This window comes from Molothrus ater, chromosome 4 (genome assembly GCF_012460135.2).
Source record: "Molothrus ater isolate BHLD 08-10-18 breed brown headed cowbird chromosome 4, BPBGC_Mater_1.1, whole genome shotgun sequence".
In the NCBI taxonomy this organism is placed as follows: domain Eukaryota; kingdom Metazoa; phylum Chordata; class Aves; order Passeriformes; family Icteridae; genus Molothrus; species Molothrus ater.
Genome location: NC_050481.2, coordinates 21,358,026 through 21,373,663, shown reverse-complemented (window position 1 = coordinate 21,373,663; position 15,638 = coordinate 21,358,026). Strand labels below are relative to the sequence as shown.

General features: G+C 40.8%; 1 protein-coding gene across 5 annotated transcripts in view; it reads right to left on the bottom strand.

The window, feature by feature from the left end:
* The window catches only part of PDLIM5 (PDZ and LIM domain 5), a 126,577-nt gene that overhangs the window by 79,038 nt on the left and 31,901 nt on the right, over nt 1–15,638 (bottom strand). For all 5 annotated transcript variants that reach the window (XM_054514687.1, XM_054514686.1, XM_036382460.1 and 2 more), the window contains exon 3: nt 5,027–5,178. In XM_054514687.1, the coding sequence (XP_054370662.1) occupies nt 5,027–5,178 (152 nt within the window). The remainder of the gene's footprint in view (nt 1–5,026; nt 5,179–15,638) is intronic.

Below are 15,638 nucleotides of genomic sequence, written 5' to 3'. Positions count from 1 at the left end.
TCAAAATACCTATGTAAGGGAAATGACGATGACTAAAGTTGGGAGAAAAATATAAGAGTTCAGAATGCATTCTTATCATAGTTTTCCTCAAGCTCATCCATATATGGTTTAGGGAAACAAAATACCCACCCAAGGAACCTATGACTCATAGAACTGAAACATGAGTTTTAAGCATCATCTAAAGTAAAGCCTATAAATTAGGCAAAAAATAGTAAGAAAAAAGCATACTAAGCTGGTCTTACTGCTGAAAACCCTTTCCAAATTGGTTAACTTGAAAAAAGATCTTAGAATTCAAATGGTCCATAACATTTTTTTCTCGCTTAACCCATCTTAAATGATGAGAATTTCAGCTGCCCTTAAGCTAAAAGCCTAGACTTCATGCTTCCTGAAAAAAAACCCAAAAAAATAAGGGAGGACAGTACTATAAAGATTCATACTCAGGCAGGCAGCTAAAACAAATGTCATGGCTTTTAGTTTACCAACTGCAGAACTCAGCCCCATGGCTCATCTAAATTTAGATGAGGCCTATAGGACATCAAGAATACCCAGGAGGCCCCAGTGTCACCTCTGATGCTTGGGCAACCCCATGATTTAAAAAGGTTTAGGAGAAAGAACCCGCCAAGCCTATGGCCATCACTGAAATTCATCTATTGCTTTGTAGCAGCCGTGTTCCTCCACTGAAGAGCTGGAATCAGAACCACAGTATCTGCTCACTGCCAAATTACTGCACCCAGTAAGTGAAATTAAGTGATAGTGAGTTTAAACATTGTCCAGAAAAAATTTCTCACCCAAACAAAGAAGGACTGCAATATAGCAACAGAGGAGTAAACAAGCCAGAGAACCCTCCTTTCGATTTCCAAGCCAAGCAATCTCAATGCCTTTTGTCCTTAATTAGTAAATTCATAGACAGAGTGAAAGAAATTCCTTTACAAAGCAAACTATACCCATGCAGATCTGTTTTACTAAATAGAGATAAATATGTTCTCTACCATTATAGCCCAAGACTTTCCATCTTTTTTCTTTTACTTTGTTATCCCTGCACTGCTTACACTTTTCCCAGAAGTTTCACAGGTATCATTATCTCATTCATCTGTAGAAATCCACAATTCTTTATCCTGCTAACTCCCAAAGAATCATTAAGGCAAATCTCTGGAGAAACAGTCCCCAAAAATAATATTTTAAAAATAGGTGGTGGCTTTTAGCTGTTCAGCAACTTAGAGATTTATTTATAAAAGTCCATGCTAAGTTACTGAACTTGAAAATATATCCCAAAAGCAAGCATCTGGTTTCCATCTGTCCTCATGGGAAACTGGAATGGCTTTACATGAAAATGAAATATTGGGGTGCAAAAGAGCAAGATCTCAGAATAGAAGGGATGAATAGAAACAAAAATTGGACGGGGAGATCTATCAAGAAGCTAAAATCACAAGTTACAAAATAAAAAGAAGATAAAAAAACCACACTCCATATTTTTGAATCATATAATGCCTCAATTGAGATGGCCATGATACACAGAATATCACCATAAAATATCAAAACACTACAACGTGTACACAGTAACACCATGTCACTTCAGAAGGCTGCAAGCATCTGCCCTTCTTGTACTTCAGCCCAGCCTTTCATACCCCTCATGTCCATGCATTGCACCTGTGTGCCCTCTGCTCCCTTTGGTGATGGGTCAGTGCCCCTGGGCACTCCATGGCTCATTGCTGTCAATGCTGCTCACCTGCTGCTCACAGCTGCAGCCCACTGGGGATGAGGCTGGACACAGCCCCACTCCCAATCACCACAAATTGTGCGCCTACAATATCATATGAAAAATGAGCAAATAACATGCCTACATTCAAACTTCCTTTCAGAAGTGAAAAAAAGATATAACTTCTGTACTAAATAATGAGACTTGTTTACAGAACATATTGATTTTAAAGACATACACCTGAAAGTACTTGCCAACACATGCAAATATTAAGCACCTACTACTGCACACAGGGCTGGCAAAGCACAATTTTGTCCATTGGTATTTGAGCAACCTCTAATCAACAGCTGCACCTCCAGTTCCTTTCCAGGGCACACAACAATTCCATGTTTAAAAAACCTAGCTGCAATACTGCCTTACATGGAACAAAGGGAAGCTTTTATTTGCCCTGCAAATATTTTGCCAACACTAAATTACAAGTTACAAAACATCTAAATTGGTTTTCCACAAGGAGTACTTGTATATCTGCCTACATAAATATACTGCTTTAAATCTGTAAGTAAAGGTTTTGAAGGCAGTACTTTAACAATCCCTTCCAAACTCCCAGACAAGCTACTTCTTGCCCCTTGTTTAATTTCTCTTAATTTTATTTTTTCTACTTTGCACATGAAGAAGAGAGGAAGCCAAGCGAAAACCTAAATAGGTTAACTATCAAGTTAAAATATTTATAATAATGAATCTGATAATAAAGAATTTCCTCTCTTGCCTTTGCCATAGACTACAGAAGTTTCCTTTGTAGCTTTTAAAAGGTGAAGTGTCACCATGCCCTGACCACTGTGCAAACTGGGGTGCTGGAGTACATGCTCAAAGTAACACCACTAACCATCCAACCATTGTGTTCTTTTAAAGCAGCAGCAAACCAGGCATTATCTCAGAATTGATGGATTCTTTCAAAACTAACCTCAACATCCTTGCATTGTAGTCCAAACTATCAGCAGACTGTGTGAAAGTAGATAAAATCTCAGAAGTAAAAATGAAAGATAAATAAAAAGCAGTAATAGCAAAATAAAATATGTCTTAGATTTTCCTAGTCTATGTCACCAGCCCATAATTTGAAGGCCAGCTTTGCTTCACATTGACAGTATCTCCTTAATCTTGCACGTGAAAAGTAACAGCTTAAAATATTTTATTTCCTTCGGTTTCATTTTGGGAGAAGAGGCAGGAACAGAAGAATATAATTATACTCAATATTAAAATGGCTTATCTTGCCACCCTGCTTATACTCTCAAGCTCCCTTCCCATGGGCAGCCATCATCTCCAGTTAGCATGAGTCAGTCTGACTCTAAGAAGCATCTTCTTCCAGGCTATAAAGAACAAATAAACAACCAAAGCAGATCTGTTAAAGAGCAGGGCAAGGAAATGTTCACAGGCAGAGGAACCAGGAGAACACTGCCTACACTTTTGGTTTCTTGGGATACATGCAAAATTCAAAACAGCTTAGACCACGAGACTGCAAAGCAGCAGAGCCACAAGACACATCTGTCACACCCCCAGATGCCAGGACCAAGGCTATTCCTTTGATCACTGTTAGTCTGATCCTGACTTAGCCTTCAGCTGTCAGGTAGCCAACAGTGGTGAGTCAGATGCTACACTAAGTGGGAAGGCTGAGAACAGCAGGGGATCAGGCTAACTCATGATTAATTTAATTTTAAAACCACTCATCTCCGTACCTAACCAGAAGCAGCCTCAGACAAGTTATTACCTGACTGGGACACGCCTGCCATGCCTTTCCTATATCCAGTATTAACCCTGCCCATACAGTTATGGTGACAGGAGAAAGTGGGCCAGCCCACCTGCCTGTGACTCAGTGGGTCCTGGAAAGTGCATTTCTGAGCGACCTGCCCGTCTCCCTGGGAGTCAGAAAAGCAAATGACACACTAGATACAATATGTAGTTCTTCTAATGAGCTGGTATAATACCCATCTTTCATCAAGAAACTTTTAATGCCACCTTTACAAGTTTCACTCGGGGAGATGCCCCAGGCATGAACCACACCACAAGGTACTCCCTTCCTCAGACTGAGCAAAGGGAATCCCTTAGTCAGGGCAGCTAAGCACTGAAGCACAGGACAACGGGAAAAACAAGAAACAACAAGCAGGGCTGAACTGCAGCCTCTTACAGAAGAAAGTACTCACACAACCATTCAAATGCATGGCACTTAGGGCTGGGAACCAGCACTGTCATCCTGGAGATGGATGTTTGTCAGATCTGCAACCATGTCACCTCTTTTTAATCAGTTAATACTGATTAACTCACTGAAAGACGTAGTCCTCTCATTAAGGGGAGGATAATTTGCCACAAAAAGCAGTCAGTCACTGGTGAAGGGATACGGTATGGACCTCAACCAACGCTCATCAAGGAACTTTGCACTGCTGAAGGCAGGCCTGAACAGCAGTCATGGCCTACAACCGCTGCTGTTTTCTTTGAAAACAAGAAGAGATGCTTTTCCCTATGTGATGGATTCACAGGCCAATCTCCTCCAATATGTTCACTCACATCATTGAATCAAAATAGCAATCTTCTACCAAAAAACATTTAGCCCTGGGAGGCTTTTGAGAACTGGAGGAATTTATTGCTTGTGCTGCTGCTCATTCTACTTCAGGTTCAATAACCCATATGTGAGCATCCTGCTCCCCTCCTGCAACAACTCACAAAACAGAGCCCCAGGCTATACCAGAGATATGCAGGGATTCAATAAACTCTATGATTTAGTAATGAGACTGGGCCAAGCTGTAACTTCTACAGCAGGCACTTAAACTAGCAAAGGGAGGCTACTACTCAGTGACACAGTGGTATCACCATGGTGGAAATTACATGGTAGAAACATCTCCCAGGCTCTGAGCAGAAGCATTTTGATCCATTTAGCTCAAAGGTTAACTATTTAAATCCATCCTTCTGTTAGCCAGTAAGAATGGTGATGTAGCACTTGACGCAAAAAAATGTTCCTAGTCACTTGGGGGAGGGGGAAAAAGCATTAATAAGACCTGCTTTTAAATAGATTAATTAAACAAAACTGAAACTCAAAAGGAAGAGGAAATAGAATAGGTGACATAAAGCTGGAAAAAATCTTTGTCAAGCCACATAATTAACATCTAATAAGTTTTCTAAAACGCTGTAAATCAAGACAGATTACAGGCTATGGCAGCATATCTTTCAATCACTGACATTTAACTCCATAGACTTTGCCAAACCACTTACACATTTCTATCCTCCAAACTGCTGTTAGGATGATAATCAATTCTCTTTAAAAAAAAGAAGCAGCTAGCTTACCTTTGCAGAGTCATGTTCAAATTGCCTGTACATGCCTTGATCTTGTTTTGTGCTTCTAGATGAGTCATGCCATCCGTGCTTATCCCATCAATGGTGAGAACCACATCACCGATCCCCACATGTGCTTGGGCTGCCTTGCCACCATCATTAAGCTGAAATGTCACAAGAATGGTAAATGAGAAATTTGGGTGGTTTATGTTTATATTATACACAAAATCACAGTATTTTATTCACAGTGCTGTTTCATGCAAAGAGAAAAAACAAGGTATCTTTTCTCATTTGTGAGTCCTGTGAAAATTTCTGTATACCTATAGGTATTCATTCTTATTTGGCTTCAGTGACAGGAAATAACTGCACATATAGCCTGCTTTTCAAAATCAAACTCCACTTCTACTCTACTGGCTGGGACCTATGGACATTCACAAAGAGACACAAGCAGGGACAAGCATTCACAGTTTCCTGCACTCCAAGTTCCAGCCACCTTTCTCTTCATACATGAAATTTTGAGGAGAGAGAAAGGCTGTAAACCAGCTTTTTCCAATCTAAATTTTCCACTTAAATATCTCTTCAACACTCATTTATTCATCAAAAACTGGTCATGAGTAGGGAAGACTCTGTTAATAGTGAAGCTGACTTTTCCCCAGCTACAACTACCAGCAAGTCAAAAGTTCATCACAGACAGACTGTTTGCAGGACATTGTTTTGCCTTTCTCTCAGTAGGTTTACAGGCCCCAGTGACCTGCAGCATATTCAGATTATGATAAGAAAAGTTTCTTGACAAGTCTAACTCTTTGATCAAGGTCACTGCCAAATTTCAGTTCAACTGCTTTGGTCCACTTGAAGGAAACAATATTGCAACAGAAACCTCTGTAAAGTTCACACTATTGGCCCCAGTTGAACAATAAATCAATCTTCTCATCTGATGCAACTGAATTTCAACTACCTTCATTCCCAAGAACAGAAACAGAAATTAAAGTAACATGAAATAAGATCTATGCACTGATTCATGTCCCTGGTCCTCAATCTTCTAATCATTTTATAGCAGGCTGAAAAAACATCCTGGATGGTGTAAATTCCCTCTATGTTTCCAACAGCAGAGAAGTTGGAAAAAGCAGTCTGCTTACAGCAGAGATATTGTAGCTGCTGGTGCTGTGTATGCATAACCTCCCAACTCTGTCCTCTGCCTGCAAGCATGAGTCTGTTCCCTGTAGAAATCACTGCTTTTAGGGCAGTGCTGCAAAAAGCACAATTACTTGATCTTCATTTCCAAAAGTAGAATTCACCTTGAGCCAAACTGGTACTTTAGCACATGACTTGAGAGCTGGTGGTGCTCAGCCTGGAGAAAAGGAGGCTCAGGGGAGATCTCATCCCTCTCTACAACTGCCTGAAAAGAGGGTGTAGTGATGTGAGGGTCAATCTCTTCTCCCAGGTAACAAGTGACAGGAGGAGAGCAAACTCAAGTCATACTATAGAAGGTTTAATTTGGATACTAGGGAAAATTTCTTCATGGAAAGCATTGTCAAGGACTGGAAGAGGCTTTCCCAGGAAAATATTAGAATCACCACCCCTAGAAGTGTTCAAAATATGCATGGATAAGGCACCTGAGGACATGGTTTCATGGTTAACATGGTGGTGCTGTTACCTTGGTGGACAGTTGGTGACCCTTAGAGGTCTTTTCCAACCTTGCCAATTCTATGAATCTATGACTTTTCAAAAGTGACCCAAAGGAATGTTTTCATCTCCTCTGTTTTTTAACTGTCCCTGTTTTAGTTCATGCAGTAGGACCAAGAAGTTTTGGTTCCTTGTTACTTTACAAAGTGCAGCCACCAGTGTACACATCATTCACAGAGAGTGAATGATGTGTACACTGGAGAAGTGAGGTTACGTCTTGAAAACTGTCTGTGGGTAAAGAGATAATAATGCATGAAATATGAGGAACTCAGTCTCTGTGTTTGTGTAGGGTAAACCTGTGGAAGGTGTCCCATCAGCACACCTGATATGGTTAAGGCTTTCCTAAAATCCAAGGAACTAGCAATACATGACAGCTGTGACATGTATTGGATGGCACCTGAAGACAAATACTTTAACTGAGAAAAAATATTGTGTAACATTGTAAGACATATGCAAATGCTAAACTCCAAAAATATTACCATTTGACAACATATAGACTAAACCCAAGAAATTTCTCATTCAGTGAATCACTGAATTTCAACATCAATTCCATACTTGCTGATTGCAGTGCAATCTTGAGCAGAAAAAACAAACAGAGAAAATTTTCAACAAAATGAGAAAAATTCTCCCATTTGGTTAGCCTGGTGAAAGAAAAGGCCTGCAATCCAGTAAGACTTGTCATATCTTCAGAAAATAGCAGCCAGGCCCTCAGCATTATGAATCAATATAGCTATTTTAGCCAGAGTTGAAACCAGAGGGTCCTAACAAGGAAAATATAGCAGAGCAAGGAAGTAAAGTAAGAGGCAAAGGAAAAAGGAGACATCCTGATTTCAGAAAAACTATTTGACTTGCCAAAGTCATAAGAACTTCAAATTGTATTGTGAATCCTTTGACAAAAGGCTTCAACAAAAAAGCCAAAAGTCCTCCAAAATTGGGCGTTCATACCCAAACTGTGAGTTAAGAGGCCTGATTACTATAAAACGCCAATCAGGGAAGCTCACAAGCATATAGAAAGCTATGACCAATATAGCTATTTATAGGAAAGCTCCTCAAACCTTTGGGTGAGGGGTGGGACCTGCCATAAACAGATCCTGCCATAAACCGATATGTTATAGCACGCTGACATTTGCCAGCAAGGTCTGGAAAAGGGAAAGGAACGCAGGGGTGCTAAAAGCTAAAGGTCAAATGGATTGCTGTGATTTGTGAATAAAATTTAGCTTTCTCAGAACGTGTGCAAATGCACATAATGCTGACACGTTGTAATTTGTGATGAAAAATTAAAAAGCAACCTACACACTGCTCAGGACTAAGACTTCAAAAGCCAGCTTCAGGATAACTATTTTCATGGAAGAGTGGGTGGCCTTACCATCCCCAAGCATGTAAATGAAAACAAATTTCTTAATTAAAAAAAAAAAGCCAAACATTTCTGTTTAATTCTAGTGACCAACGCACAACAACCCACAACCAACCACCCGACTTTCAAGAGGTCATTCTTAAACTGTTGCCTAAGGGGATGAAACTCTTTGCAAGTGCATGTGGGAGACTGCTATAAAATAATTTCAGTAAAATCCCAGGATGAAATTTCTTAAAAATAGGTCCTGAGAAGTGTGATGTCCATGGGTCCTGCTGCACAGAGAGAGAACTGGTTATGCCTCAGAGGTGGAGCTTTCAGAGATGTATTGAAGGAAATTACTGGACAACAGTGTGAAGAACTGCACACACAGAGGGATGCTGGACTAGTAATCTCCTTATCAAGACAGAGTGGATAAGACTTCTAAGTAACACCTACTGATTCTGAATAAGAGATCTGAGTCACTAAGCAGGAGAGGTGAGGTTGATACTCCTAGGAAATCTCAGCCAGAGCGTGAGTATTCCCTGAAAGTACTGGTCAGCTGTTTCAGCACAAGCTGATTTCTACTGAGCATGAATCCAGTTATAAATAAGGAACCTAGCCCAGTTCGCTAAACCGGCCTCTGGGCTGACTGACAGAGGTTTCAACCAATAACATCTCTCCTAAAGTACAGGCATTTCACTGTTTCAGAGTCCAAGGGGCTTAAAGATTAGAACAGTGGCTGTCTAGACCCAGGAGGTTTCAATTGCCTATAAAAGTAAGCACCAAACAATAAAGCACCACACTGTTTTGCTGATGACCAAAGTCTGCCAAGTGGGCTGTCTCACATGCAGGACCATCACATATCAGTCAGCAATCCTGGCTTCTGAAGCACCTATTTTGAAGTGGGACTGAAGCTACAAGGGCAGTTTCAACCCCAGTGCAAGAGGAATATTATCACAACTGTTGCAGTGTGTTTTGTTAAGTTATTAGGTTGGTTTGTTCCAATCCCCTTCTGTCTGAAAATGGTTCTGCCCCAGTCCTCCCTTCCCGCCTTTGGAGCTGTCTGTCTTGCTGGCTCCACCTCAGTTGACAATGTATCCCCTAAACTCCGCCCTGGTTTCCCTGGAAACCCTTGTATCTTTTCTTCTGATCCCTCCCCGGTACCCCGCCAATCACTCTCACTCCCCACCCTTACTGCTAGAATGTTCCAGCAGGGGAGTTCGATGGTTGGCTGAGGAACCGGGGCCCCTCCCCAGGATGTTTCCCGTTGGAGTTACCCACGTGTCAATCCCTTGGACCCCACTCCCCACTGCACCCCCATTGGCCCCATGCCTGGCACCTCCCTATCCCTTAAAACCTGTTGTCACCACCCCCACCCCCCCCCCCACCCCGTCTTCTCCTGTCGGTCCCTCCGGATTCATTAAAGCCTGGATTAAGCCACAGTTGGAGTCCGCCGTCTTCTTTCCGCTGGTTGCAGCCTTTACTGGACTCCGTCCTGCACAAGGTGTGCCTACAGCCGCAAGCTGGGCACTGCCTTAGGCGCTATCCCGAAGCCAGCTCTCGGGAGAAGTGCCCCCTCGTGCTGCTGGCAGTGCTGGAGCTAGCCGGACGCTGACAATTGAGAGCCACTGCTGCACACAACTATATAGAAATAAGCATCTACACCGAGCACAGCAAGAGGAATTCTATCAGTCAGCAACCCTGGCTTCTGAAGCACCACCCACTGAAGTGGGACTGAAGCTACAAGGGCAGTTTAACCCCAGTGCAAGAGGAATATTATCACAACTATATAAAGAAAGAAAACCTCTACAATGAACACAGCAGGAGGAATTAGAACATTTGAAATAATTAAGGATCTTTTTCAGACTGCAGACTCTGGGAGCCACCCTTTTGACATTTCTTAGAGGCTGAACCATGCATTACCACCACAAACACTAAATTGGAATACATAATGTAGATGACATATACCAAACTGTGTATACATTTGACCCAAAACTGCATAGATAGTCTGATTAGCTGACTCCATTCTGAACTCCACCCAGAATCTGGTCCATGTTTTACCTTTTGGCCCATATTTCCTGTCAAAAACTCAATTTCTTTTCTTCCACCCAGATTTAAAAAGTATTCAGCAAATATAGAAGACATGTAAATAACATTTGAAGATCATATATTATATTATCACCTACAGATTTATCTCATTGCTTCTTTTTTACAACTTTTTTTTGGGGTTTTTTTTTGTTTGTTTTTTTCTTTTTTTTTGGTCCTGTACAAGTGATTTTTTTCTTGGAGTGCAAATTTAACCTTAGGAACATTATCCTGCATCAGTGACCCATAAAGTACAGAGTTAGTTATCTGGAAAAATGGTGATCCGGAACATACCTTTATTAAATGTGCCTGTATCACCATATGGAAACAATGCAACAGGAGAAGAGTATAGCAGTAAAATATGGAGAGGAGCATAGTAATGAAATTACAAAACTGGCCATCCAATAATCCAACTAACCTCTAAGCACCATAAATATTCTTCAAATCCTTGATCTGTTTTAATTCTGTATTTATAGTATGAGGCAGGTTTTAAAGTCAATCATGAATTGGAGCTACAAAAAAGCAAACGTTTTTTCCTTGATGTTACACCACAGACTTGAAAGCTACAAAATTGCCAAACCAGGAATGTTTCCTCCTACTTAATTCCACGTCTCTCTACTCTGGAAAACTCATTTGGAGACTGAAGGGGAGGCGAGCTGGAGAGACATTTCATGACCAGGCACCTGCCGAGGCCACTCACTCCCGCAGCCCCCGGCAGGAAACCTCTGCCCCGCCGCAGCCATCAGCTACATGGATGAAAGCCAAAAACCAGCCTGTGCCATGCAGGGATGCACAGGATGCTTTTTAACAAACACAAGGGAAAGCACCCATCTAATGGTAGATTCTTTTGTTTGGCAAAAAAAAATCTGAAAAAAAAAAAAAAAAGAAAATATTGTTGTTCTTTTGGTTCTCAACAGCAGAATTCCAAAACCAGAAATATTGTCCAAAATCACATTCCAAATGGAGACAGAACAAAAGTAAAACAGTTCTTGATCCAGGATGGACTTCAAAATCAAGGATACAACAAGTAATCTCAGCATAGTACTACAACTCAGGTTTTGAAATGCAAACAGCCCAGAATACCCAGGAATACAATTGTTTTATTGAGCTAAATTTTAGCCGGCATGCTATTTTGTTTTGCAATAATCAACAGATTTTTTACCTTTACTCTTAAGCTTCAATTAGATATTTTGAACGAGTCTTTCCAGGCCAATTGAATGTATGCACACGTATGTGCATCTATCTCTAAAACAATGTAATTTGCAACCTAATTAATTTCTATTTAACACATAACACCTATTTCTCCCTCACATGACTAAGAAGAAAACTTGACAAGCAATTCTTCTTTGAGCTGTCATTATTTTGCTTTTACACAGCAATAAATGAATTACTTAAATTGCAGTCACTCATAAGACAAAGAAAGGGCCACTGACTAAAGATGGAGGCTGCCTCCTGTGTTTTACAGACTGCTTGCCTTGAATCTATGCTAGCTGCAACCATGTTGTATGATGGTACATCACAATGATTTTCCAAAGAAGCTGTTTTGTACTCAGACAGTAAAAACAGTACTCAGACAGTAAATAATATTCTCCCATTGCCCAAACATCCTTCAATGTCATCTGCAACTTCCTCTGAGAATGTAACTCATTGATCCTGATTTAAAACTCCCTGGGCTAGCTGATATCCCTCCAGCTTGATTTTTACCTCTCGAGCATTTGATCCATAGTTGGCTGTAGCAATTCAGTTTAAAGTCATGAATAATCAAAGCAGAAAGCAACCAATGATCTTTGTGTCATTACCACTCCAGCTTCTCTTTTAGTCTACATTTTTCCCTATAATAAAGTATTTTAAATAAGTAAAAAGCCAAAACACAACACACTCATTTAGAGAAAGAACATTACAGAATAACTTTGCAGAATCACATCATAAACAAAGGGGCAAATTCTTTTATCAAGCAACATCCTGCCTTTTCAAACAACAGGACTTTATCTCCTTGCTACAATACACTTCATGCTAATATTTACACTCATTATCTGCCACTACTTTGTTTATCCCTAGCTTTGTTTCACCTGACCAAAGTATCACCTTGCAATGATAACCAGTATTTTTAACAGCAACCTCATAAACACACGTAGAGCTAAAAGTAAGCTAGAAATGCCCCTTTGATGAGTTAATGAAGGAGAGGGACAGACACTCACTCCAAAATACAAGGGGGACACATATTAATGCTCTGCAGCAGCACCAACTCCATCACAAAAATTGCACATCTGACCTGACTCCTGCTCCCCCAGGACCTCACAATCCACAGAGCCTGAGCATGGAACACTCAGGGCCAACACTGACCACCACAAGCACAAATAAGGGTAACGCAGTGCTCCAGCATGATAGACCTAAATGGGATGGCTCACCAAAGCCCTTCCTCACCTGCCTCCCTGATGGGAAGGGAGCAAAAACCTACACTCCACGCTCCTGGCATGTCTGGGACACTTGAGGTCCAGCTTAAAACTTCTGCATGAGGGAAAAAAAAAAAAAGCATGAGAGCACCTGCTCTTTGTGACAAATAAGCTTCCTCTGCACTCAATGGAAACTGAGAGCTGTATCGTGTTCCTCAAGCCTTTACTACAGCAATATTATTCACATAGCCAACAGATTAGCCAGCCAGCTTTGATAGTCGCTTCCAAATCAAGAACACACATGCCAGTTTTAAAGTCCAGATCAAATTTATACAGCTGAGTTATAAGAACTCTAATGCAGGGTTTGCTGTGGAAAGCGGTGACACAAGCAGCTATAAAAAGGGGTTATGAGGCAGTCCTCTAAATAAGCTAAAGCTTTTCCCCAAACAAAGCAAGGATCAAAGTTAGCTTAGGTCAGAAAACCTGTCTGATTACCAGAGTACTTTGCTATGTATCACCATCATGAAACCCTGCCCTCACCTCGCTCCATGTGGCTGTACTCCCACTTGCTATATTTTCATTTCCCTCCTTTTTCTCCCTGTAACTTTAAAGGTGTTTTCAGACTGATTCATAAAGCTGTAACCCAAGGCATGCACAGCACAACCATTAAATAACCATTAAAGATAACGCATAAGGAGAGAAGTGTAAGACAAAGCATCAACCATTGCTCTTGTTCTGGCTGTGGACTCCAACAGCAGGCTGCATCCCAGTCCTGGTGAGAGGGCTGCCCTTGCCTCCTGGCCTGTCCTCCCACATTCCTCAGGCCTGCTTCATCCCCTTCCCCCCACACACAGCTCCACTGCTGTGATGCAGCAGCGACTTGGCTGAAGCAGACCCAAACCAGCCCTTTCACTCATTACAGCCCAGGGGAAAATGGGGAGAGCCCACAGGCATCCATTCATTTTGCCAGCAAAGAACCACAAAACCATCTCTCTCATTTCATTCTCAGTTCTGACAGCAGTAACCCTGACAACAACATATATTTTAACATGATTGAGCTGTGTATACCTATAGTTCCACATTCAGAAATTATGTCAAAGAAAAACTAACACAGTTTGAGATTTCCCTCTAAGCAAACATGGCTGAGCCTGCCTGTGGGTTCATATATTCTAGGAAAAAGATAAATGGTTTCAACCCTCTCTTTTTTCCTTAAAATTTTTCTCTTACTGTATTACAACCTTTAATATTTATCTACTGTCTTCCACAAAAACAAATAAACCCAAAAACCACCAAATAAAACCAAAATAATTTGGTTTTGCCACTTTAAATGATGTGTTGCATGCACAAACCACTCATTCTATTTATCCATGCATGCACTAAATGTGGAGCTATGCATCTACAGTGGAGCATGAGAGGACACTGACTACTTAAAACAGGAGAGGCACCACATAGCTTAGATCACTCTTACACACGATTGGGTTGATGCAGAAAAGGATCCAAAAATATACATTAGGTTTAGGAAGCAGAGTAACTGCACCATGTACTCTTTTGTTTTTCAATCACTTAACACCATGTGTTAAGTGGTGAAAATGTGCTCTTGAATATGTGCTCCTTTATTTTTCAATCACTTAACACCAAAGAAATTAACTTGAATGCCAGTAGCAGCTCTCAGCTTCCCTCTCTTGTCCCAGAACAGGTTGCCAATAAGCAGGAACAGTTTCTACATGCCAGTGCCAGCAGGATTATTAACTGGTGCCACCTCTCACTTGTCATGGCTTGACTGATCATGGATTCCTTGCAGCTCTGCTCTTCTGTGAGCAAGAACTTTTGCTACCTCTCCTCCCTCCCTTACAACAATCCAACTGCTGCAGGATGTAAGGAAGCAGAAAAAACTTCAGGAAAGGTTCCTTGTATATTGAACAGGATATTTAATTTTTGACAGAATGCCACTATCTCGTGATTACTGCAAGTCCAGTAGCCATTATTAGAAAGTACAATCCCTGCTTTTGACCTTGCTGGTGTGAAAAGGAAGTAGCTAATTACATACAGTAATCAATTCTGGGACAATTCTTGTCTTTGACACGCAGCTTAAACATTTTATCCAGGTACTAACACACAAGTTAAAATGTATATTAATTGTGTGCTGGGAAACACCAACTGGAATTCAAAGGATTATTAAAATGAGTGAAAAGTCACACTCACATCAAAGAGGGATAAAGAAACTATTCTGTTCAAGTGTAGCTATGTTGGTATGTAACAAGACTAAGCATCTGGTCTTGCTTTTCCAAGCCACTAGCATTCAGGAGATCAGACATGAAAAGATTGCCACCAAGATAGGATGGGCAATAACTTCTTGACTAACAAGACATAATTAATGTTCTGATTTGGAAAAGAAATAATGTCACAATGACAAAAAACAAGTTGTTAAAAGGACTAAGGAAAAATAATTCGGACATTGTGGCTAGAATCATATTTGCAGGAAGCACATGGGTAATTCCAAAAAAACTTTTTTAAAAATACTTTTGAAACACTTGAGTGATGGAAAACCATTTACAGTCATGTGCCAGAATGTCTGAAGATATTTAAGACCCTACCATCCTTGAGAGAATGCTTAGCTTTCACTAAGCATTCTCTCAAGGAGCTCAGTTGTGTTCTCATGCTGCCAGCATGCCTTAAGAGCCCTATTTATTTTAACTGGCTCTCTTCTCTCTGATGATTATTCTTCTGTTCAGAGAGTTTACAGAACTGATCCAGGTTCCTCCCTGGGAAACTATATGCCAGTGGGTAAAAAATACTGTCTACTTAATTTTTCAGAGACAGAACGAGAAAATGGAAAGAAAATGTAGCTAGAAATACAACACAAACTTTGTGTGGCTGCTTTAGCTTTTGGGACTTGCATGTCTCTCCTCTAGTAGTGGTTAGTTTTGGGGAGTTTGGGGTTTTTTTTGGACAGCCAACACAAATTAAGTCCACAACTAAAGCACATGATTTCTTAGGACTTCTTAACAGCCACTTGATTTGTACCAGAACAGAAGCTTCAAGCCTCTCTCATTTGGAGCAAACAGTTTGAAAGCTTACTAAGTTTTATTGCTGGGCCTCCCAAACAAACACAAAGCAAAGCAGAGTTAGT